General features: G+C 43.0%; 5 protein-coding genes across 6 annotated transcripts; 2 read left to right on the top strand and 3 right to left on the bottom strand.

The window, feature by feature from the left end:
• Positions 1-161: 161 nt before the first annotated feature.
• btbd17b (BTB (POZ) domain containing 17b) lies at positions 162-15,791 on the bottom strand. 2 transcript variants are annotated; one of them, XM_076751825.1, is made up of 3 exons: positions 4,061-4,294; positions 2,313-2,598; positions 162-1,993 (listed from the first exon to the last, which is right to left on the bottom strand). In XM_076751825.1, exons 1-3 carry the CDS (start codon positions 4,152-4,154, stop codon positions 919-921), a joined length of 1,455 nt encoding a protein of 484 aa, XP_076607940.1. In that variant the 5' UTR covers positions 4,155-4,294; the 3' UTR covers positions 162-918. The 2 variants fall into 2 exon arrangements, with proteins under 2 accessions (XP_076607940.1, XP_076607941.1); XM_076751826.1 differs by lacking the exon at positions 4,061-4,294 and adding an exon at positions 15,671-15,791 and having other exon boundaries at positions 237-1,993.
• On the top strand, positions 8,152-13,510 carry LOC143333657 (G-protein coupled receptor family C group 5 member C-like). The gene is made up of 4 exons (XM_076751827.1): positions 8,152-8,471; positions 9,335-10,353; positions 12,086-12,189; positions 12,274-13,510. The coding sequence occupies exons 2-4, from the start codon at positions 9,366-9,368 to the stop codon at positions 12,370-12,372; spliced, it is 1,191 nt and encodes a 396-aa protein (XP_076607942.1). The 5' UTR covers positions 8,152-8,471; positions 9,335-9,365; the 3' UTR covers positions 12,373-13,510.
• Positions 14,257-18,100, bottom strand: ccdc137 (coiled-coil domain containing 137). The gene is made up of 6 exons (XM_076751829.1): positions 17,909-18,100; positions 17,553-17,695; positions 17,229-17,454; positions 17,017-17,099; positions 16,146-16,225; positions 14,257-16,050 (listed from the first exon to the last, which is right to left on the bottom strand). Exons 1-6 carry the CDS (start codon positions 17,977-17,979, stop codon positions 15,850-15,852), a joined length of 804 nt encoding a protein of 267 aa, XP_076607944.1. The 5' UTR covers positions 17,980-18,100; the 3' UTR covers positions 14,257-15,849.
• Positions 18,101-20,210: 2,110 nt separating this feature from the next.
• On the top strand, positions 20,211-20,638 carry LOC143333853 (retinal cone rhodopsin-sensitive cGMP 3',5'-cyclic phosphodiesterase subunit gamma-like). The gene is made up of 3 exons (XM_076752221.1): positions 20,211-20,344; positions 20,428-20,468; positions 20,562-20,638. The coding sequence occupies exons 1-3, from the start codon at positions 20,211-20,213 to the stop codon at positions 20,636-20,638; spliced, it is 252 nt and encodes an 83-aa protein (XP_076608336.1).
• A 1,271-nt stretch (positions 20,639-21,909) lies between these two features.
• tspan10 (tetraspanin 10) lies at positions 21,910-23,916 on the bottom strand. The gene is made up of 3 exons (XM_076751824.1): positions 23,736-23,916; positions 23,007-23,593; positions 21,910-22,880 (listed from the first exon to the last, which is right to left on the bottom strand). Exons 1-3 carry the CDS (start codon positions 23,823-23,825, stop codon positions 22,574-22,576), a joined length of 984 nt encoding a protein of 327 aa, XP_076607939.1. The 5' UTR covers positions 23,826-23,916; the 3' UTR covers positions 21,910-22,573.
• Positions 23,917-25,104: the final 1,188 nt, after the last annotated feature.

Genomic DNA, 25,104 nt, shown 5'->3' with positions numbered 1-25,104 from the left:
TGACAGCTGAAGGTTCCAGCGACGTGATGACGTCTTTCCTGCCGCGTGCTAAGCATCATGGGATGCGGAGTTCGTATTGTGTGCGCACTTGGTCTGCAAAAACATTTTTTTCCCCTAACAACTACTGTAACTAATCAAAAATATTAAACCACATTAAATTTCGCTTTATTAAAGTTTATTTTGTCTAATCATTGAAGGCCACCACAGACAGATTTTTTTTTTATGTTTTTGTCTTTTATTAATGTATCAGGATGAAAATCACATACTGGTGTTGTGTTTTTAAAAGCTAGATAAAATGCACGTGTAACAATAAATAAGAAAAAAAAAACCTTGCAAATCTTCCAAGTAACCTACATTATACAAAGGAACACTGATAATGGGATTGCACTTTAAGCATTTTAGTATGTAAACAACAAACAAGTATATAAGTGTATGTCACAGGATATAAATGACATGAACTAAAAATCTATGTGAACAGTGAAATGCATAAAATTAATAGCAAGAACATCTTATTTTAAAGCAAAACTTCTACAGTACTTATGCAAACAACATTAACCATCACATAGATTTAACAGATTCAAGGAACAAACTGCCAGACTATAAAATACCTGAACAAATACAGTACAGTGAAGTCTTTTCTTTTTCTTAGCATGATTGAATGAAACACTGAAAAACCCACCATCGTTATTGTGATAATCACTGCTGAGCTGTTAAATTGTGAGTCTTTCATTTTACCAAGCACCTCCTTCCTAAATAGTTGGAAGACAACAAAATGCACAAACTACTCGACAATGGAGATGTCTCAGATCTGATGCATACACGTGTGCCGTGATATGAGTTTACTCTGGAATATGTGCATGTGACTGTGTGGGTGGAGGGTGGAAGGTCGATGATGGGGACCATGCCAAGTTCCTGTTTTTACTTCCTGGCAACAAGGAGCGTATGATAGAGAGGTTTTATTACAATGTGCAGATAGAGGGAGCTGTCAATTAGATACTCTGATGCACGGCGCTGCAGGTCAGCATCCAGCAGGAAATCCCCGGCCTCCTCCGTGCTTTGGTGAAAGTTGTAGACGTGGCGAACCACCACTTTTCCTTGCTGTCTTGCCATCACAATCACCGTCTTCTGGAAACTCACACCGGCAAAGTCTGGGCTAGAAGTCGCTGGTGTCACAATAATGCGAGGTCGACCTCCGTCTGTGCGTGTAGGCTGCATGGCGCCCAGCTCAGTATAGGTTGACCTGGCACTGAGCGGGAGCCAGCGAGGGGAGAACAGGGCGTTCCAGGTTACTCTCTTACTGGAGTCATGCCCGCTGGGTCCCAGCTGGGTCTGGAAGCTGAAACTGCGGTCATCACGGGTGGGGTTATTGATGACCCAAGGGGAACCCCAGGAGGAGGACAGGTAGTTACGGGGAGTGAAAATACTGCAGTTGACATCAAAGTACTTGGCCAGTTGGATTGGTGAGGCAGAGTGAAATTGGAAAGCTAGATAGAGTAGATCACGGATGGACTCGTAATACTTCAGCATGAGGGGGGATTGCTTCTGAAGACGGAAGAGGTGCTGAGGGGGGATCATGCCGTATCGAACAGCCTTTAGGGCACTTTCCACTGTTGTACTGACGGGCTGGTTCTGGCTAATCCAGGCCTCCAGGGCCTCGTAGAGCTCTAGCTCAGTTTGCAGAATGAGGTCAGAGCGCTGGAGCAAGGAGAGGAGCAGGTCCTCACTGATGGAGCCCCATTCTCCACTCTGCAGCACAGAGGATAGGTTCCAGGACAGGTACTGCAGGCAGCTGTCCCTCAGGGCCATGTCCCCAATTTGTAGCGCATAATTGTACCAGCCAACCACATGGCCAGTGGGCGAATCACTAGACAGATGTTGGGTCATATATTGGGTCAGACCCTGTTGCAGGCCCCACACATGGTACTTGCTGGCCAGCCTGTGCAGGGAAATGGCCTGATCTAGCCGCACTGAGATGTCACCGCAGTACAGATACCTGCAACGGTAAATAAAGACAGTAAAGCATGCTATATTTCAAAGCTTGTTTTCTCTCCTCACATCTGAGTCACTCAGTAAACCCACACTGTACAATTTTCTGTGAGCCCAAAGCAGTAGGTGTAATTTTAGAATATTTCACAAGATGGAGCATCTCACTCCTCCAAAGGCGAGAGGCAAAATGGTGTGTGAAGACCTATAACTTCATGCTTGTGGAAAATACAACAGCATCTACATTTAGCTCCACAGTTTCATGAATGGTTACAGCTGATTGAATCTGATTGATTCTGACAAATAATTACAGCCGGAGTCACCCTCACCTGACAAACTTGTCAAAGACAGCTGCACACTCGGGCGTCTCCCTCAAAACCACAGCGCTGTTATTGCGGCTGAGCAGCAGTTCCTCAAACACGTCACTCTGCATTGTGAGAACCAGGCTGTGGGCCTGGATCACCTTCACCTCGTCCGTGTTGATGGTCTGCACCCGGAGGGTGACATCACTGCTGTTCCCCATGGCCAGCAGGGCCTCCATACGCTGCACCAAGCTCATGGAGTGATTCAGCACCGTGGCCCCGTTGTCTAATGCTACCTCCTGCTTCATGGGAGCTGTGGGAAAAATAGCGCAAGGAGGTGGATTAGCGGAACTTAACAGAAAAGCAAAATCATCACTATTTAAATGCTGGAGAAATTGCCATGGAGTAGCAATAACTTCACCACTGTATCAGCTTTTCATGAGATTGTTGTCATTCAATCTCTGAATTCAGTTTGTACCTCACATTGTTTTCTTTATGTTCTATTTTCATCACCGTAATTTGCACCAACCTGACTCTGCTTCTCAGCAGAATTCATGTGCATTTGTTCTAAAACTTAAATCAGATTTGACGCTGCAGGAACTGGAAAAGCACTCCCAAACTCTTCGACTTAACCACAACAGTGTCAGGGAGAAAGCGAACTTGCACATCCTTCTGTTCTTTTGGTTTCAATGAATAGAGAAAGAGAGCAACAAGCCAGGTGGCTGACTCAGAAAACCTCCGGTACCAGGTGCTCAGAAAAGAGTTTGCGGCGCCATTGCAGATGGCTGCTTCTATGGACCCTCTTGTGCGTAAGTACAAGTGCCACATACTGGGGAATCACACATGAAAGACTCAGCATGACAAGCTACTGTTTCCATTCTGCTCTGCCACAGCCATCAGTGGCCTATTACTGGGGGTTTAATGAGACACAGGGGGAGCACACTTGGCTCCCTGGAATGCCTCACAGTCTTCATATCTTTACCACAATCAAGCTCCCCCCACTTCAAAGTAACCTTTTTCTAATTAGCCACCCAGCACCCAGAGCCAGCTGAGCGTGGTGAAACGTGTTTTGAGAAATGAAGCGTAGCCAATTCAAAAATCACCAAATTCTTTATATATGGGGGAACAGTGCATGCTATCTGTTACATAATTCACTTTTTTGCTCTGATTCTTGAAGGAAAAAACATACGAGAGATTCAATTCAAAGTAGACCAAAAAAAAGTTATGAATAAAGAATGTTTCAGTGTCTCTTCTGCTCACGCTGAGAAGGGTTGAAAACATTGAATAAAACATTATAAACACAGTTCCTAAATATAGGATTAGGTGCGCACGAGGAATTTCAAACGAAATCTAATCTGACAGCACCAGAATGTGGCCTTCAATAGCTTCGGTCAAAATCAGCCAAAGTCACATCGTCTTTTAAGGAGTAAGAAAAGCCTTGCCTCAGTGCTTGTAGTGTACTATATTACTGAGCCGGCACAAAGCCAGGCAGCAAATGGACTTGCCTGTCTTCCTCTGCACCCAGCAGACAGATAGATGAGGACAGGATGAGTAGAATAGATAAATACCCATCCTCTGCCCTGAGGCTGAGCACGAGCCACACATTCATGCTGTGCCCTACTATCCTCTGACAGCACGGGGGAAGCTGGGTTGAAATAGAACAATACGGCTTCACTTGCAATGTAGGATATTCAAAAAAAAAAAAAAAAAAGATGCAAAAGTGATATGACCCTTTAAAAGCAAACAATCCAAACTGATGCCATTTGTTATCTTACCTCCTCTAACTGTGTCAGAGTGGAAGTGGATTAATAGGAGCAGGGTGCCCACATAGACCCGGGCAGGGATCCCTTGTTCACATGAGCGTACCATTTCTTCTCAGTTATTCCCTGCCTCTCTTTCCTTTGTCCTTTCCCCCTCTCTTCCTCACTCTGTGCCTTCTCCTGACTCTTCTTCTTGCTGCTGTGCCTTTGTCGCGTGCGCGCAGAAAGGTGTGTTGCCCCGTGTGTGCCGCCCGGCTCCCTGTCCCACACTCTTTATGTAGGACGCTGGCCTTTCCCAGCGCATCTCGCAACCCCACGGGCTCCATTGATTGGTGGAATCTGGCAGGGGCGTTGCTATAGCGACAGCTTTGATTTTGAATTTCTCCCTTTTGGATGTTACATGGCATTGATCAGCGGCACCGGGCCAGCCAAGGACTCAGCTTAATGGTTTTGTTTTTTGTTTTTTCTTTTAGTTTGAAAGTCAGGGGAGTTTGGCACTATTAAGAATCAATATTAACACAGTTTCATGTTCTAATGGCACTCAGAACGCAGCAAATCTCTGGACTGCAAATAAATTGTTCATGATATCTAAATAAAGTATAATCGGTGCCATATAATTAGTGAATTAATTACAGTAGGTTGCCACTGAGACGATCTGCCAAAAGTAAACGAGGCTCTAATATGTGTGTCCAACTGCAGTCAATCAAATTTCATAATCCATTTTGTTGGACAGTTTTGCAGCTGAGAGCAATTATTTCTCTCGCGGCATGTTAATCTCACTAATGGGGGGATAATTTTATTAGTACTGGGGCTGCTCTCAATCTAAGGCAAGCTCTGTTTATCAGATTCAACTGCCAATCAGGATGTCATGCAGGTGCACTACTGATATGACAATAAATGTATTTTATCCATATAAAATAAGCTCTTGTTAATGTCACCGTGCAAGATCATCTTCAACTATTTTCAGGTGCAGCTGTTGCATCACAAACTTCACGCAGGGTAGAGGGTTTGATACATGTGTGTGATTCAAGTTTCAGCTGGACATGGAGTTAATGGTCTGCAGCTTGTGAGGAACATACTGAGATAATCAATACAAAATGCTACAACAACTCAATATGACACGAGAGAATGACACATCCTATAATAACATACAAGGTGAAATGGCAGCGATGACAACACGTGGTTCTGATCATGACCTCCGGGCTCACAGATATGTTTACAGTGCCATTTATCTTTATTTATCCCTCGATTAGTATTGATCTGACAGTCAGAGATGGGTCAGTCAATACTGAGATCCCTCTTAAAATCTTCCCAAAAGGATAAGCTCGGTATTAAAAAATCATTGCAACCGACCAGGCCATTAGTCCAATCGCAATATTTATACTAACATGCAGCAAGGTGACAAATGCCTTTAAAATAGCTCCAAATCCACGGTACCCAGCACAGAGACAGACAAGGAGAGACATCATTTCAGAGGGAATTGGGTTGTGGTGAAGCCCCGAGGGCTGCCAGGCTGCAGTAAAAATGCAGGAGAAGAGACGTCCTGCGAGACCCCAACCTGAGCCACTGCTATGAATAACCTGACAGGTTCTCAGAGGACAGCGGTGCTGCTGAGGTGCCCTAATGAAGCCTGCTGCAACAAACTGGGTGAGACAACAAAGACGTATGTGGTAGCATCTTCTATTTGCTTGCCTGTCCGTGGGCCGATACAGATGCACAGAAATAAGATTCCTTAAGCAAACAGTGAGACTTGTGTTAACACATTGGCCTACCTGGTATTATGACACTGTTTTCTATGTATATGTGGCTTACAGCTTAAAGTGTAGCTGCGTACTAAAACACAATTCAAGCAACTGTTTTTGAGCTACACATTGCAAACAGAATAAACCAAAACCCCTCTTTATGCATCTGAAAAGAGCGTGCCCTTCATTACGGTGACATTGCTTTCTCCTTTGAGATCAGCTCCTATTAAGAATCTGCTCACAGGACCACAATGCAAAGGGGCACATCGACGAGCTGCTGGACTCGTAAGAGCACCCCTCGGGACGAGATCCATTGAGGGATCGATGCACCGCAGGGGGCTCCATCACGCAGTATAAACAGTATGTTTAGTACAGGCTGAATGCCAGAGTTAGCTTCAGCAAGGTGTCCTGGATGACCTTACTCTTGTGCTGAAGGGAGGGGGCGCGTTGGCTAATCAGGTCTCCGAAACATGACGGAAATGGCTTTTGATGTAAAGAAGCATTTTGCATGGTGAATGCTTCAAGTGTCCAATGAATAAAAAGACAAATAAAACACATAGAAAACAAGGTACAAATATGGCAAACAAACAAACAAACAAACAAACTGTGCTCTGTTGTCTTATACCAATATTTCCAAGCATCTCAGTGTGTCTGCCGAACTGAGCTACTTAGGCAGTAAACTCAGTTCAGGAATCGCATTTTTAGGCCCATTTGACTTCTTTGTCTTTTTCCTAACTGCACGTTTTACAAGTAAACAAGGACGAGAGATGATGAGGGAAGAGTTGTGACTTTAAATATTCACACTGTCAACGAAATCAGTGTAAATAAATATCACCAAAATACTCCTCAGGGGACTAAATACTTCTCTTGTATTCTAATAGTCTCTGTATCTCTGTCTGTGATAATTTGTCACCACGACAAGCAGTCAATGGTGCAAAAAAAAAAACAACAACCCAGGCACAATAACAAAAAGCAGATTTGATGGACTGTTATTTCAGCAAGTTTCAGGTGAGCCATTACTGAAAAAACGGGAATATTTCTCAATTTTACTCAGTGGAGACAATGTAAAAGCTTAAAATCAATGGCACAGGTCAATGTTCCTATTAATCAAATGGCTGTTAAGTGGCCTGGCCTACAACAGATCGATACAAATCTCTATTTTGTTGTGCAATCTGATGTGATGTAACACAGGGGCTCATCTCTCTTGTAACAATATTTTCCACCAGGTGGCTCTTCAAACTGGGAGCCGTCTCCCCTCTGATGTTGACTGTTCTGAAGCCTCCTACAGACAGAAAGTACACTCATTAGGTTTCTCAGCTGCCTGTTTGTGCCTATGTACTGTATGAAGTATTCATTTAATCATGGAGTGGGCGCTAATTGGCATGCATTGGAGTTTAATTATTTTCTAATTTAACTGTATGTGGGCCTTTTTCTCTGTTAAACTGAAGGTAAGCCACCAGCGTAAACTGCTGTTTGTGCAGCAGCTGATCACTTCATAAGAAGTCACCTTTAAAAATTGTGCTGAAATGTAACTACATACACTTATTCAAGTATAGACTTAAGTAGAAATTAGAGGCACTTGTACTTTACTGTATTTCCTCTATATTCCCGTCTATACTTCAACTCAACTGCGTTTGTCTGACAGCTTCAGTGAAGTTTCAGATTCCAATTTTTCATACCCTTCCTGTCCATCGGAAACCACGTATCTCCAAATTTGGTGATTCTGACTGCGAATGTCTCTGATAAACTGAAGTCTTAATATTCCTTTATGGATTTAAGAAAATTCTTCCACCTCTTATGATAAACATTGTAAAAACCCTCTTGGATTTGCTGGAAAATGCACTGACACAAAGGATGAGGGATGAGGATCTTACAGAACATGATGCATGGCCGTAGATTAAACTACCCAACAACATATAAAATAGTTTAACCTCCATCAGCAGTAAAATGCAACCTACACATTAATGCAGCAGAAACATCATAAATAATAATAAAACACTGACAGAGACCATTTTTCTGTATAAGTACTTTTCATGCTGAAGTAACTTTAGGTGAGCCTAAAACTTTGATTTAGACTACTGCAACTTTTACTTGAAAACTTCGTCCACCAGTGCCCAAACTGATCTAATCACTAAACCTATGAAAGCCACTAATCATCAATAATCAGCGCGTTTGAAACCAAAGTGTCAAACAGGTCACAGCTCAGACCATGCTGCGTAGCCGGTGTATACAAGTGGAAGTGTGTCGATGAGTGGTCCCTTTGTTTGGATCTAAGCCGCCTGAAACAAATAAGCAGGCTGGGTACCTAATCTCAAAGAATATGCAAAGCTGCGAACACACCAGAGAGTGTTGTCTAACGACAGAGAGCGCTCAGAGAAAGTGTCACAAGAAGAAGTGCGCTGCTTTGATGCGACTGCCGGTGAGTCCATTAGAACATGCTTTAACAGCAGCAGAGCAGGAGCGCACAGATGGAGGACCGTCCGTGAGTCCGCGGATCCTTTAGGTCAACTTTTCCAACGCTCACGAATCTGTCCATCGTCTGCAAGGAGCCCGATAATAGTCGAGGCAATTATAGTAGTGAGATATATTTCGAGCAAGGCAACGTTTGTGTGTTTCTGAGGTGGGTTATCCTCACCTGAGTGAATCTACCGGATTCACCTGTTGGAGCGACGTCGTCAGTCCAGGTAAGAAGTCAAGACACGGGCTTGTCTAATATTCCCTTAATTCAAAGCACTGTGTTGTCGTATACTTAAAACTGTGCTTATCATCATGATTATTTCCCAGGATCCTTAAATGTGCCATTGTTATTATAAAGTTAATATTTGCCAAACTGTAAAGTTTTTAAAGTGCCTCCTTTTGGCTTTGATTGACCGATTCTATCTATCTATCTATCTATCTATCTATCTATCTATCTATCTATCTATCTATCTATATTCTCAACCAACAGAAACACTTGATATTTCAGTTTATGGCAAAAAACTTCAAAATCTGCTAATTTTGGAGATACATGGTTTCCACTGGACGGTGATAATGTCCTTCCATTATTTTATATTGTTTGTTGCATGAGGAAAATATACATTTGACAAGTGGGAAATAATTACAATTAAAGTTGAATACAAAACAAATCAAAGTGTAACTGACCGCTGATGACACCAGTGCATCTGGTGGGAATTCTGGGAAACGCCCATTACGTCTGCTGTTGAAATGGTAAAATGTTGCCTCTGTGCATCAGATGGCGTAACAAGGCCTCACTGAGCTGTGATTAAAACATGACTGCGTGTTATAATTAAAGACAGGGGACACAGTACGTTGGATCCTTTAGAGGCTCAAATGAATGCAGCAATTTCAGTATAACATGTGGATGGTCCTGTTCACTTGCTGTGCTGCGACACAGTAATTGTTTATAGAAACATCTTTTGTTGTCATGCATGCAAAGTCAGTAGCTGGTCTTTGCATTCCTGTTTAGTAGCAGGGATGCAAATGTTATTGTTTGTAGCTATGGTATTTGCATGAATGTTGAAATAACCAGGTTGTTTCTGTGTTGCAGCATATTTTTTTTTTAAACCTGCAGTGAAACCATGGCCAGTGCTCCAAAAGGATGCGGTCCCAGTATCAACTCCATATATTACAACCTGTGCGACCTGACTACAGTGTGGGGGGTCGTGGTGGAGGCCGTCGCTGCTGCTGGTGTGGTGACTTCCTTCGTTCTGTTCATCATCCTCATGGCCTCATTACCCTTTGTGACAGACAAGAAGAGGAAGGCTATGGTGGCCCTGCAGGCTGGCATTCTAATCTTTACTCTGGGATTGTTTGGACTCACTTTTGCCTTCATCGTGGGTCGCTACTCCACCAGCTGTGCTGCACGGAGGTTCCTCTTTGGAGTATTGTTCTCAGGCTGTCTAGCCTGCCTGGTGATGCATGGGCTGTGGCTTGCCTTGCTTCAGCGGCGAAACCGGGGGCCCAGGAGCTGGATGTTATGCATGGGAGCTCTGGGTCTGTGGTTGGTCGAGGTGATCATCAACACTGAATGGCTTATCATCACCGTGGTCAGGAACCCACCCGGAGGCGTCAATGTCTCCGAGCCGTCCTGCAGCATTGCGAACGAGGACTTTGTGATGTCTCTGATCTATGTGATGGTCCTGCTGCTGGCTGTGCTGCTGATGCCTGTTCCCACGCTGACACACAAGCACAAGCAGTGGCGCCGAGACGGAGCTATCATCCTGTTCACTGGGCTCTTCACCTTGGTTATCTGGGTAGTTTGGATCATCATGTACCTCTATGGGAACAGAGTGGCTGGAAATCGCAGGTGGGACGATCCCACTTTGGCTGTAGCTGTGGTGTCAAATGCCTGGGTGTTCCTTTGCTTCTACACCATCCCAGAAATCTGCTTGCTGACCAAGGAGGACCCAGACCAGGAGCAGCCTCTTGATGGAGATCACGTTTATCCCGCCAGGAGCCTGGTTTACGACAACATCCTCAAGGAGCCGGAGCCACCCCAACACATCACCCCAACACAACACGTGTACATGGAGAATAAAGCCTTCTGTATGGATGAGCCTCCAGCAGGTACGGCGTGACACATCGTGGTCTGACATTAATCTTGTATGAACAATGTCTCATTATGTGTAGATGGCTGCTGAATCATCAGAATCAAAAATGAATCAGCAAACGGCTCTCTGTTTAAATGATTTAGTCATGCACTCAGCACAGGTGAGCTACACGACAGAACGAGCAATGTGGCTAATAGGAGGAACCTTTAATCTGCTGCTGCCTCTTGTGCCAAAGGAAAGATTGTGAAATAACTGACAGTATATATATTTCTGATTTTTGACAAAGCAGCAACCATTTTACTGCTGTTTGACATTTATTAGTCTCTATGAAGTCGTTAGCAGGTCTAATCATGAAATAGGAGAATAACAAAATGTTCGCTGTAATGATTTTGCAGTATAACCATCAGTGTTCACCGTCCCCTCACACATAAACAGAAAAAACAACACATTTTGAATGTCCCCTTGAAACAGTTTCCATTGTTAAATGTGAGTACAGGCAGCACCTTTCTATATTTGGTTGTGTTTCGTCTATTTGCATGTGTTTTCTTTAGTTTCAGCGCTTGGGCTTAGTTTTGGCTTCCCATGTGATTAGTCCAGGTGCATTGGCAAAAAGTCACCAAGGAATCTGTCTGTCGGTCATGTCCTATCTCCAATCAACAGAGAGAAAAATACCACACGTGAAAAACAAATATACACAAAGAATGATGATGATGACAGTAATGGGAACTATGAATGAACCTAAACAGCATCCAGGGCAGGGGGAGGGGACTGTTGTGTGTAAATCCTTTTTATAGGAACTGAGCTACCATAGCTCTGTGTGTCTAATGTGTTGCATTGGGTGGTCGCTTCCATGCAAAAAACAAATAAATTCAATGGAAAATGATAGTCATACAAGATAACAGCTGCATCGTAACACGCACACGCTTCAGTGCTTACCTGCCCGACACACCAGGCCGACGACGTCTAGCAGCGCCCACCGGAATCTACCTATAGGATAAAAATGTTTGTATCAACAATCATGTGTCATCCTCAGCTCTTCTGCTGTGCGGTGTCCCTCAGGGATTGGTCCTTGGACCAATCCTTTTCTTCATTTTTCATGCTTCTTCTGGGTCATTTGTTCAGCTGCTTTCAAGGTGTGTCACATCACTATTATGCCATTGACACACAGATTTATTTCTCCGATCAACGACAAATTCTTTTAATAGGTCCTGATCATTTTTCCTCTGCAGTTGATCAGGTGCATGCAGGTGAACTTAATCCCAACTCCCCATCTATCAGATTTGCTGCTGAATCTTTTAAAGAGCTTCTGAAAACTTGCCTTTAAAGGAAAGCCTTTTTATAGATCTCCACCCGTCTGTTTTGGTTAATTTTCATCTGCTCTGTGGTTCATTGAGCTGTTTTATTGTATTTTTATCTTGTTTATTCATTTCTATTTTCTGTATATGTGTGAAGCACTTTGTAGCTGTGTTTTACAAAGTGCTATATAAATAAAGCTTTACTTACTTAGATCAGGACCGATGAAGCAAATATTGAGTCACCGAACTGGTCAGTTTGAGTAAATGTCTGTTGCTACAGAGACTGTTGTCCACGTCCTCTTTAAACAATGGCAGATGTCTTCAATGTGTGTTGTTTCTCTTTTTCATAGCCGCTTTAATGTGGAACTTGTACCAAAAATACAAAGTAATGGAAAGGCCAACGACCATCACAAAAAGCTATTCTTAATTTCCTCTCTGCCTTTTCCTTGCCAGTACCAACAAAGCCCACGTCTCCATATGCTGCTTTCAATGGTCAGCTACGAAGCTGCGTGTACCAGCCCACTGAAATAGCGCTGATTGCCAAAAATCTGACAAAGGTGAGTGTGTACACAACATCTGACATGCACAGAGCATCTCCTCGTCAGTTACATCTGAATTAATCACTTTTTTTCCCCCCACAGATGGAACAAGACTCGATGATCCCAAGAGCCAGAGCCCCATCTCTGAGTCCAGGAAGCGGCAGCTCCCTGCCTCGTTCAACCGCGTCCTTACACGACTAAGGACAGTCACACGGTGCAGCGCGAGTCGAGTCACCTGCGCACTGAAATAAATCTCCAGCAGGGGTTTGTTGTACCCTCACAGTTCCTAGTTTGTCGGTTGTGTATGCACAAGAGCTGAGTGTCATAAATCTAAGATTAGAAAGACATTATTGGAAATGGGCAGTTTATGAAGGCTAATGTATACATAGCCAAAATTATTTTCATATGGAAAGTTGTGCCTCATCTCCTCTATTACATTTCTATTCTTACTTTGTGGCAACTGGCACTAACCTTTTATTCTTTCAGTGACAAACCAGCTTCGCTCATTTGTAGCTTCATTCGTTGGACTGCTCAAAAAGTCCATAGAGAAAGAGTGGCATCAGTGCATGTCTATGGGAAGAATTCGCTTCACCTTCTAGCTAAGAGAAAGACCAAAAACTCTTCTGCCTCTGCTTTTTATATTTCTATAAAATCTAAATCCCAAAGTGGAACAAAGTATGAAATTTCCAGGCGACTACTGATGAGCTACATAAAGGTCAATAGTCTATAATTTAACTGTTGCATGTTAGTTTTTATTCACAAACACTGAATGCTGTTATTGTGCTCTCACCATTATGTTTTGCTTATCACAAATCTGCTGACTGTAATCTGTTGTAAAACATAGTATTCAGACTTCCTCTGAAAGCCGTATGATTGTGTAGTGTCTATGTGAAGGTACAAATTCTAACTTATTAAACCTATAAAGGTTGGATGCTGTGTGGCTGTTGGAAGTTTGGATCGTGGCAGGAAGAGGAGGCTGATGAGGCATAATGCAAGAGGAAGTGTCCCAAAGATCACCGTGTACACTGCACGGAGCTCTTATTTGCATATGGTGGCTTGATAAAGTTGAACAGTTTTCACCTGGGGCTCCGCGCAGGGATCGGCTATCACACTGCGTAAGGGCTTACACCGCTGGACCAGGCTTTAATCTATTTTCGGTGGCACTGAGAGAGATAATGTGGGAATGTTACACCTCACAGGAGGAAAATCTGACAATAAGTCCATGTAATTCTTACTCCTGGATTGAGTATAAGTCTTAGAGCCACTGAGTGGACGCATTTACATTTTGAGTTTAGGCATTACAATGATTTGATTAAAAAAAAAAAAAAAAAAAAAAAAAGCAAACATGATGACTAATGTGATTAAAATATTGATGGTACAGGCTTTTGAAATAAACATTACACATTCAAAACATTATTATGAAGGGACAAATTAGCATGGATAACCGATGTGATTTTGAGCTCTTCCTTTTCTCGACAGGGAGAGGAACAATTATTCCAATATAATTTTTCACACACACACACACACACACGTTCACACATGTACACACTTTAAGGGCTTCAGAGTGAGCTGTGGCTGCCTAGCAGCAGGCTGAGTAGGCTCTCTCTCAATTACTCCCACCATCCTGTACTGTCAGCAGCCACGAGTACTCGCTCAGAGAGGAAATTGCTCACCAACTGGAAATCAGACAGATCAGAAAGGAGAACATGTGTGCAAATGTTGAGATTTTATTCTGCAATGCCTCGTGATTGCACCCTTTGACTGCCTGCGTGTGGATGCAACGAGCTGCAAAAAAAAACCCAAAAACGTGCAGATAGGGAGTGCAGTCTTTTCAAACAGCCTCACAGTGACCACAACAGGAGAAACGCATCCAAAATTAAACAAAACAGATCATTCAGACATTTGAAACAATGCTTTCTTTGCATTTCCAACAACATCCATCTCTTTACTTAGTAGTTGAAGCTGTAGTGTCTAATCTCGCTGAAGCGGTCAGCACTCGATTAATGAGCATCGCTGCAGGCTGTCCCAGAGGAGCCTTAGCTGTACTTTACTCATGCATCTCATAAAAGGGAAACTGGAGAGAGATCCTACAGTATAAATATGGCCTTTATTTAAATTGTATCATCAACAGTGACTTCAGCTAATATCAAAAACAGCATCTTTCTCTGACAGGCAGCAACTGCAAACCCCCTGACAGCATGAATAGCTGTCTTGTGCACATGGACACGGTTGGTTACATGACCAGTGGTGGTTGAGCTCTACACTCAAGGGAGTCGGTCCTACCAATCACAAGCAGCTGTCCCCACTTAATGCATTTCCTTGTCACTGTGACAACCCTCAGTGGACAAACACAGACGGAAAAAACAAATAAAAAGCTGATCGAGCAGGAATGACTGTGAACCCACAGACAGACAACAGGGATTCAGTATTAATAGGTCTCAGCATGTGGTGATATTACTCAGAAGACCATTCTTACAAAAACTATTGGCAATATCAATGTTTGCTTTAAGATCTTGGATGCTTTGAAAGATGAAGCTGTCAAACAAAACATCTCTGAATTTGTACACTTTGTCCCAGAGGTCAATATTTAAACAAAGGCCTTGTTCATGAGGGTAAACCTTTTAAGGATTACAAAAGTAAATAGCCGTGCCAGGCTCTAATAAGTGCTCGGCATTTAAAAAGGCTGATGTGATTTACTTTTCGCAGGATTCAGGCTCTCAGAGAGGAATGAAATGAAACAAGGTACGGAGAAGTTTATATATTCAATTTCACAATATTTTTGTAAAGGTATTCTTGTAACAGAGAAATATCATGTGATCTTCAAAGATGATCGTCTGATGAAAGCTCCACGACAGCTTCAGCGCTCAGGAATGAACACTGAACCCTCATCTTTTTCACCCAATATGGATGAGAAGCCCTTAAAGTCCTTAAGACAGAAAAGTGGGAATTTGAACAAATCTGCAACAACTGGGCAAACTCCATCATGTGATACGATCAAAAGCTCCACAGCAGCTACTAAATAGGCCTCGTGGTGAGACCGTTTGATTGGCTTAATTCTGTTGCATTTTATAATATATGTATAAATTGGGCTCATTTCCAAAAGCACAAAATGAGCCGGTCCATGTGTTCTGTCAGCTCCACATCCAAACATTATGAAACCAGCTTTCTACTGGAGGACTGCCATCTAGTGGACCCACAGCACACAATCAGAGGTGTACCACCGTCTTGAGATAGAGCACAACCTCAATGATTTTATTGTCTACCACATCACAAACGACATCATAGTGTGAACCTGAAGATGCAAATAATTGCACCAGTGTAAACACAGCTGAACACAGTCACAAAGGTGAGGAATCAACAGAAGGCAGCTGTCTGGATGCCTTCTCAGGGGTGATCAGTTTGTCTTCTTCATGAGACGTTTAAAACCAGCATTTTTGTTTGAATGTCCTGTTCTCTTTTGAGCTAAACGTGATACTGAAAGTGGCAGGTGACTACTTACCTCACACTGTGCCCAGTTTCCCTGACACTTAGCTTCATCGTGCTAAGCTCCTGTGCTGGTGTATCAGATCCAGAGTTACATAACACATACAGTCTGCTGATGGTTATCTTACGCTCTGTCTCGGCCCCTGAAAGTCTGAACGCTGCAGCCGGGGATTTATAATTCTTCGAAGTAAAACATCACTGAATGTTCTTGAGTTTTTCCAGACTGGCAGTCCTGGCCTCGTGCTGCTGCTGTTTCTGCTTCTTAAGACGACGGTAGGCCTCCACCGCTCGCTGCCTCTCCTCCTCCATCATTCTCTGTCGGGCCATGGACGGCTTGGTTGTGGAGCTCACGGTGTGGCCCAGGAGGGAGTTGAGAAGCAGCTCCTTGGATCCTTTCTGTATGATGGAGGGAGCGGAGAAAAACACTGTTAACTTCTCACTCGCTCATCAAGATCACCGGCAGAACGTGTGATAACTGCACAGCAGGTTACCTGAGACTTGACCTGAGCTTTCTTGGGTTTGGCACTCAAAGACGGCGGGGCCATTGCTACTTCACCGAAGGGAACATTATCTGGAAAAACAAAAACCCATTCAGTTCACAAAGTTTTAAATCTCACTCTGCTTTGACAATTTTATCCACATCTACACATAGTAACTCTCAAGTTCTCAAAGCAGCATTAATATGGTTTGGCTATTTCGGGGGCAGCAGAAGAAGTGATAAACACAACACATGAATCCTGCTATTAAGTTGTTGTAAAACATATGTTAGCCGACAGTGCAATGTGCAAATCCAGGAGACACAAAGAAGCATTAGCACTCATTTGGAGTTGTGTTTGTTCTGGTCTGCACCAAGTTTCATGCTAAATAACTGGCACCATAGCTGCTAAGGATGTTCAGACTGCCAGCCCAAATCCACTGAGATGAAGTTCAGACAGAAAAAAAACATACGTAATGTGATTTTTGCAAATGTGATTCCAATCAGATTGAAGTTGGTGGAAAGTCATGTCACCAGCACCCGTAGTTACTGACGCCTACTTTGGTAGCACAGCAACTCATGCAGGTAGTTTGGGATTGTCTAGACACACAAATCTGAGGTTATCACTTGCAAACAACAGTGTGGACAGCCTGTCCTAAATGTGATTTGAGAAACAAATCTGACTCGCCTGCAGTGTGAACAAAGCCTAAATTTTAAACTACGTTCACGAGCTAGCTGTGAATTTCAACTCTTTGGTGTTGTGCAGGTAGCAAACTGTAGGTTTATGGGAGCTTTTTTTTCTGAAAACAATGTTGGTCTCATTTCAGGGTCACACACAATCATTAGCTACATTAAAAAGGTCAAAGCTGCAGCATTTTGTCACCGACCTACAAACATTTCTTTCTCCATCTTGGCCTCCTGTCTGTCCAGCTTCTTCTGCTGTAGCCTCTGTAATCTCATTTTATCATACCTGTAGCAAGACAGCAAAGATCAAATAAATTACGACAAATATCACCTGGGAATGGGCGTCACTGACTCCGCTGGTCCACCTTTGATGGACGTCCCGTATCACACAGAGTAAGAGTTAATGTGTACTCACTCCTTCTTCTTCTCAGACTTGCTCTGGTCTGCGGGCCTCTCTTGTTTGTCTGCGTCCAGCTCAGGCTTTCTGTCCACTTGGTTATTGGTGAGAAAGAGGACGTGTTTGGTCTCGTTCTCCATGCGCCGCAGGTATGCTTTCTCGCTCTCCGCCTTTCTCCTCTTGAAATGTGGCACAGGTATGTCTCCGCTGGAGGAATCCTCTGGTTTACTTTCATGGGAAACGGCTGAAGAGACGGAAACAAATCATCACAGGCTATAAACAAAACCATGACCGTTTTAAAAAAAAATGCATGAACAAAGTATGGCAAAGCTTTATACTCACCTTCTTTTAGCTTTTTAGCCTTCAAGGGTCCCGTTTTCATTCTCTCCTTGCTCTTCATTATCTCTCGGAGCCTAAAGGGGATGTCTTTGAGGTGGTCTGGTTTGACTTTCTTCTGTTTTCCATCTCGTTTGAGCTTCTTATCACTGAAGTTTAGACACAGAAGAGTCCACACAGCATGTAGGAAGAAGTGGAGTAAAGATTAGCTTCTGAAACGCGTCCTCACTTAGATACAAGCATAAAGTTAACAAGTTGCATTTCATTTTGATAGCTCGCAACAAGTGTAGAGCTAATAGCACCTAGCTGCTGTAAGCTAGCTAGCTTGCTAGCAGTTTTTCCTGTTAGCTTCCTTGCGTTACCTTTGATGTTTTCCCGTCTTTCCACCTTGTATCCCTGTCTCGTTAGTTTTGCCCTTCTTATTTTTCCCCATGTTGCTGCAGTTTACTTCAATGCATGAGAAATTTTCCTAACAAAACAATTACACATGTGAAGCAGCGTGTGTCACCTTCAACCTACGAACTTCAACCTCAAGCGACAGGGAGGGAGGAAGTGACGAGATCTCACTCTGCGGCTTCTTTCGGGTACCGTTTCCACTTCTCTTGGGGCTTTCGGGAACACTTGCTCACTTCTCCCCACAGAGGCCTACCCACGTCACTCTCTCAACTGGTTTAGCTGGATTTTTAAGCGGTCTATGTACAGCGGATTTTGTTGAATATAAAGTAAATTAATTAGTATGTCCATAATATCTAAAAATACAAACAAACAAACAAACAAAAAAAACCAATACGCCTTTGTCCAAATCAATTTAACAGATGAGACGGAAACGCCTGATGGAATCATTTTGTCCATCCAGAGTGATACAGCATTATAATAGACGATCTTTGCTGGAAATGTCATGCTTATTGGCTAAACGAACCGCTGGTACTTTTATCTGTCACCACCAGATGGCGGTGTTATTTCATTTTACCATTATCTACTGCTTCAACGATGGTATTGAATTTATTGTACAGATAAAGTACAGTTCATTTGACTGGACTTTGTAATCAATTATCCAAAGCAGCTCTAACTGATATTATGACTGCTTAAGATTGAATGCTCCACACATAAAATAATAAACAAATAAACAAAATCTTATCTACAAACAAATAAATAAGTAAAAGTCCTATAGTTCAGTTCATCTCTCCAGTAAATTATTGTGTTAATAAAGCCAGATATGAAAATTTGGAGGAGTACAAAGGAGTAAGTAAGTATATATAGTAATACCACAGCGTAAAGATACTCTGTTCCAAGAGATTAAATGATTAATGGGTTCATCCACAATAAATCTACAGCTAGTTGTAGCTCATTCAGCATTTTGTCTTGGAGTTTCAGACATGTGGCGTGCAGTGTGCCGTTCATGTTTCATGCAGCATACACACTACATGGTTTTCAGTGTGTGTGGAGGATTAAGTATCAGCACAGGAAGTGAGAGTGTGTGTCCACACACGTGTCCCATGTGTGTGTGCATATATGTGAATGGAACAGATCAGAGAGATCAGAACAGAGAGAGGAGCTGCAGTAAACCATCAGGCGAATGGACCAGGTGTGTGCTTATGTGTGTGCCGGGGGGATTTTCAGGGGGTCATAATGCAACTCAATCTGAGAGACTCCTGATGAAAGGAGAATGCTGTAGCTGTTCATGCATGTCAGTTCTTGGCTGCAGACGTTGCATAATATCACAGGTGGTGATAATGAGGATCATCTGAGAAAATACCACAACTCCCGTCCAAAACGTTTATGGAAGACTGAATGACTCCTGAACCCGACACACATCCTCAATGTTATTCTGTTATTCATGTGTCTGTTCCGGTCAGTCTCAGCTCAGATATCCCCTAAACTGCCTGTCAGCCAATCCCTGATGAATAATAAAATCTATCACCCTGTCAGCGTGTTGTTGTACAGAGGCCATAGTTAGTGGTGGTGCTGTATTCTGCCCCCTTGTGTATGTCAATAGGGAAGACAAAAAAATAGAAACAACTCTAAATATAACGTCGCCCACTAAAAACAAAAACAAAACAACACACAAAAAACTTTAACTACAACCTCAATAATAAACATATCATTGAATTTACTCATTCACAACGGTGGCAACAAAAACTGCACATTATAACATTTGCAAAGGCTGAGTAGTTGCATTGAATTGCATTAGACTGTACTGAAGAGCCTAGTGGCCACAAATCTATAGTTAGTACTTAGTAGTTAAATGGTGTGCACAAAAGTTCTGCTTTGTATTTCTTTGTAATTGCTGGTTATATATTGGGTCCATATTTTCGACCACAATTGAGCATGTCCTCACAGTAATCTGATTATAAATGTGCTGTGAGGCTTAAAGGCACCGTGGAGGGTTAATTAGCAGTGTGAGTGTAGCCTTACAGCAGCCCTCATTGTCTGTATGTAAGTGTCATTCTGTAAATATGAAGTTGTTTGGAAGTGTTTGATTTATTTCACATCAATTTGTCTGCTGTTAAAAGCAAAACACAGAGCAGGAAGTGGAGATTTGCCTTGAATGCACTGTGTTTAAAACTGTCCATGATAACCAAAATGTCTTGACATTTTCATGCATTACATCACTTTTATGACATATGACACTGTCCCATTACAGTTGTAACAACATGACTTTGGATGTGGCCAAACCTGAAGCCAAGATCAGCAATAAAGCTCCCCTCAGAGCCACCGGCTGAATCCGGCCCACCCAAGTTCAAACAGCGGAGCAGCCGCCAGTTCAAGAGCAAGCCTCCCAAGAGGGGCGTCATTGGGTAGGCGTTTCCTCAGTAAGTTGTCATGAGTGTCATCTACAAAGTTTGCATTTCCCCGCAGTAAAGCGTTCTGTCTTCCTCAGCTTTGGAGAGGAGATCCCAGGAATGGCACTGGTAAGCAGTAGTACCAGTTAGGCCACTGCAGCACAAAACAAGAACACACAAACAACACAACTTTTCCTTTTTTGTGACTCACTATTTGTTCTCTCTCTTTCAGACATCACTGTAATCTGCCCATGGGAGGCGTACAGCCACCTAGAGCTGCACGAACCGGCTCAGTATGGCATCATATGAGTCTCTTTGCTGAAAAATTATTTCTATACAGTGTCTACTAAAGGGAACTGATGTGGCTCAGCAACCTCTAAAATCTGGATGTTCAATCATGGCTTTTTTAAATGGTTAAAGGTGGGGTTATGTCTATAAACAGACACCTGCTTATGAATGTGGAATCTGCAGACAAGGGCCAAGATTTGGTGTGGGAAGTGTTGTGCTTTTTGATTGTAGTCTGAGATGCACTGACCAATCATGTTTGAGCAGGCTTTGGCTGCATGCAGGTAAACATGAGGCAGAACACGCAGTGAAATGCAACCTTAGAACCCATCTATCTGTCGTCTGACAATGATTTAGCTTTTAGTTAGCTGTTTTATATTTGCCTGCATTCATATGCAGATATCTGTTTATGGTGATTAGCCGAAATGGCGTTCAAGTCTCAAGTTGCTAATCAGACTGTAAACAACGGCCAGCACATGGAAGAGGAAGTCTTTTTTCGGATATCTGAAGCACCAAAACATTGGCCTGGCTCCCAGAGGCTAAATCATTTCAGATGATAGCCGATGGGTTGTGAGACTGAAGGTGGGATGAATCATTCTGGAGAAAGATTGCCAATATTGCCATCTCTCCTTCGTCACAATGTGATTAGATTTAGCGATGTTAGCATACCAGATTGACCATCCCTCTTGCTCCCTCCATCTCCTCCTCCCCATTCCTGTGTCCTTTGCATGAGCTTGAATGCCACATGTTCCTGTTTGGCTGGAATAGTGTTGTGTGGCTAGTAGTGTAATGTGTGACAGAGCCAAGGCTGTGTACAAAAGCTGGATTTTTTTTCAGCACACACACAGAGTACACCACTGGCAAACCGTGGGGAGATATTTGTTCAATATCTTTCTTCCGAATGACTCAAGAACTCTGACTAAAGAACTAATATGGAGGCCTGAAAAGATGTCTGCATAATATGGATGCTGTTTTTTTGGTGAAGTGCTTGTACATTTAATCTATTTCCATAAAACTTTCAAGCTTCCATTTTAATGTCCACCACACACCATTGCTGAATGTGTCCTCGTGTCATTGCCATTGGCTGCAGTGCAGGCTGTGACTGAAAGCTTGGTTACTGGCTTCAGAGAGCTTCTGCACAATTGGAAGCAGCATGTTTGCTCAAACTCTGAATAAAGTTTGGATTTTTAAATCGGTTTCAAACATTTCTTGTTTTAGCCAAACTTGTGGGTTATTTAACCACTCTGTGTACACATTACGAAATTCTCATTCTAATGCTTTATTTGTCCCTTTTCAGCAAAGAGTAGCATATGTGAACCATAAAATAATCAGAAGAGTGAAATAAATCAGGAATTTAGCATGCTCAATGAATTTCCATGAATTTAGCATGCTAGGTCCTGTGCATTTCGCTGAAACTTAAACAGTTTGACATCTTGCCAAGTTAGAGTAGAGGAATGACACCACTCATGCATACATGGTAAATAAGAAGCTACTGCTGGCAACCAGTTAACTTAGCCTAGCACAAAGAAAAACAGGGTTAAACTGCTAGCCTGGATCTGTCCAAAGATGACAAAATTGTAACAAAAAAACCTACTAATTCTCTTGTTTTATGGGGGTTCTGTGTATAAGGCACATATTGTGATGTCAGAGTTAAGCAAGGCATCACTGGCCTCATACTTAAATGTTAAATAGAATGAAAACATTGAGTTTTGCCACGTCAATAATGCACTTTGCTCTGTCACCTTCACATTTTATGTGGGAATTTGTGTCTTTATAATTAGCAATTTTCCATTTCCACTAGCAAAACAGGCACAGTCATCTGAGTCTTTTCAATGAAGCTGAGTGAAGAGTTTTGGAGGTACAGTAAGTTTACTGTAGGTGACAAACAATGTGGAGATCCATTAGCATTTGGCACTCATTAAAGGTCAGCATACAATATACGGTATTCACCACTCAGTGTTACATGTAAACCTTATGCCACTGGATGCTTTCTAACAGTCGTGTAGTGATAAGCAGAGTCACAATCTGGACCCCCAGTACAACAATTGCAACTGTCACTATCAGGCTTTCGTGCTGCTCGATCCAGCGAGAGATTCCCCCAAGACAGCCGCCCAGGAAGATCACGCTCTGGGCAGTGAACTCATCCAGCAGCTGGGCTCCTAAACCGCACTGAGAGTTCCACACTGTGCCGTTCTCCAAAGGGTCCACACAGCATGTGGCAGGGACCCCACAGGCCAGCACTCCTGGAGCTGAGCAGTTGTAATATCTGAGGAGAGGAAAAAATATCCAGTGACACTCTTATCAGCACATTTACTTTTCTGAGGCATTCCTATGTAACAGATCATGATGTACTTGTTCATAAATATATGCATGTTAGTCACCCTCTACTCACATGTTGATCTCCCAGTCACGGTAGTCATCTGCCCCACAGCACTGCAAATTTGACTGAATCTCGTCCGTGATGAACCTCAGATCCAGATCATCCTGGTAGCGCACCATGGCAGCTAACATCCCTGACCGCAGGTAGCCTACAATCTGATCTTGTTGACTGTAGGCCAAGATGGCGGCCAGTACCTGGGCTGTGATGAGCACCAGCACCGCGGCAGAGAACAGCTTCAGTAAGAAGCAGTTCTCTCTTAAGGCTCCCACACAGCCCGACAGGCAGAGCATAGTCAGTACAGAGCCCGTGGCCACAAGTATCAGCATTGGATCAGTGCCGATGCTGCCGATCTTCTCCTGAGCAAAAGACTCTTTACTGATGAGACCCCACATCCCCAGAGCCAGAACCACCAGAGCCAGAACTGTGAACATCAGATTGCATAGGAACAGGAAGTATTTTAGGAAATAGTCCATCAAAGAATATCTGTAGGGTCTGACCCGTGTGAATACAGGGCTGTCCCGTCCACTGTTTGGCCCTGCTTGGTGAAACTCAGCAGTGACATGGTTGAGCTCCTCACCGTCCTGTTTTGCAGAGCCTACCTTTGGACACACAGGAATGCAACTAAATACCATATGTTTTTAGAACCAATGCTGCATCAAACATTAAAGCACAAATCACTCAACGCAGAGAGGTACTCAAAACCTGAGCTAACAAAAAAGAGGTTGAAAAGTGAGCCCTTACCTTTGGTATGAGTGGACTGGTCTCATTCTGCGTGGTGACCGTCCTCGACCACGGCAATGGAATCCTTTTCATCACCAAATATCTCCTCATGTTGTCCGACTCCGGGAGACGGTTCCCCCTGTGCTTTTATCTGGTCAGAAAGACCCAAGCTGAAGTGGAACATAGGGTGAGTGTTTGCTACAGTATGAACAGAGGAGCATGTGAGCTGAGTAACCATGCAGCGTTTAGCCTCTGGCTGCTTCGAGGCGTGGGATTTCTGCATCATGTGAGAGTCACAGTGAGGGGATTACAGCTATCAGAGCGTGTATGACAGACTCACACACACAAGAGTAGGACTCTTGGTGGTAATGCTCGTGCAGCTGTTTGGTAACTGCCCAAAATGCCACAAGAAGAACAACTTCTACACTTTTGCAGCTTAATTGAGTAACAGTTTAACTAACTGTCTAACAACTACCCATAAAGAGACACACACACACAGATAAATCATAGTTTTACTGCCTTTGCTTTGACCAGCTGCACATTTTAACCAATTTTGCAACCATAAACACCAGTTTGCTTAGGTGCAAATCCAGTTAGATGAGTAATATTTTCTGCCCTAACTACCCATATATATCATAATCTTCACAGACACCGCCTTTACCTCCTTAAAAGTTCTTCAATGCAGATTCGATCCAGAATCAGAAAAATGTGTCCCAAATTGTTATCATGTGCACCGTTTAACTAGTTTTTTCTTCGTTTCATTGCTCACATTGTTAAGGCTGTTTGGCTGAGAAGGACAGACCAGCTGGTCCTGGTATTATGAACTGGACTTTATGTTGCCAGTTGGACTATAAGACGATCAATCAAAGTTTCCACCAACCATCTCAACAGAGCTAAGAAAGCCCAGACTGTTCTGGTGCACGTTCAGAGGAAATAATCCCTGAAGAAAAGCACAAAAGCTGATAATGATGACACGTTATGATGATGCACATAAAACATAGATATCCCATAATGAGCATCGGTGTATGCACAAAAACCTAAAGTGATCTAACACGTCTCTGCATGATGAGCTAATCTGCTTGGTCAACCCACCTCATGGCTGCAGCTTTGATTCAAAACAGCACCTTTCTTTCATGGCGGTGAAAGAAGCTGATCCAAGCTTGTAAATGTTGCATATTACAGGCTCCTGCTTGGCTTTCACTCTGTTTTAGCAGAAACAAAAATCACCATGCAACACTTTCCCACATTGTGTTGTTACTTTGCTGCTCGCCTGTATTTCTTTACTCCGCCATTTACAGAGGCCTCATGGCAGACACATAGACATCAGGTAAGAACTTTCAAAATAAAAGGGTTTCTCATAATCCCTCAAGTAAATGAGGGCAGACCACAC

The sequence above is a fragment of the Chaetodon auriga genome, chromosome 16 (genome assembly GCF_051107435.1).
Source record: "Chaetodon auriga isolate fChaAug3 chromosome 16, fChaAug3.hap1, whole genome shotgun sequence".
Lineage (NCBI taxonomy): Eukaryota > Metazoa > Chordata > Actinopteri > Chaetodontiformes > Chaetodontidae > Chaetodon > Chaetodon auriga.
The sequence above is the reverse complement of the archived record's forward strand: the minus strand, read 5'-3'. Positions and strand labels throughout refer to the sequence as shown.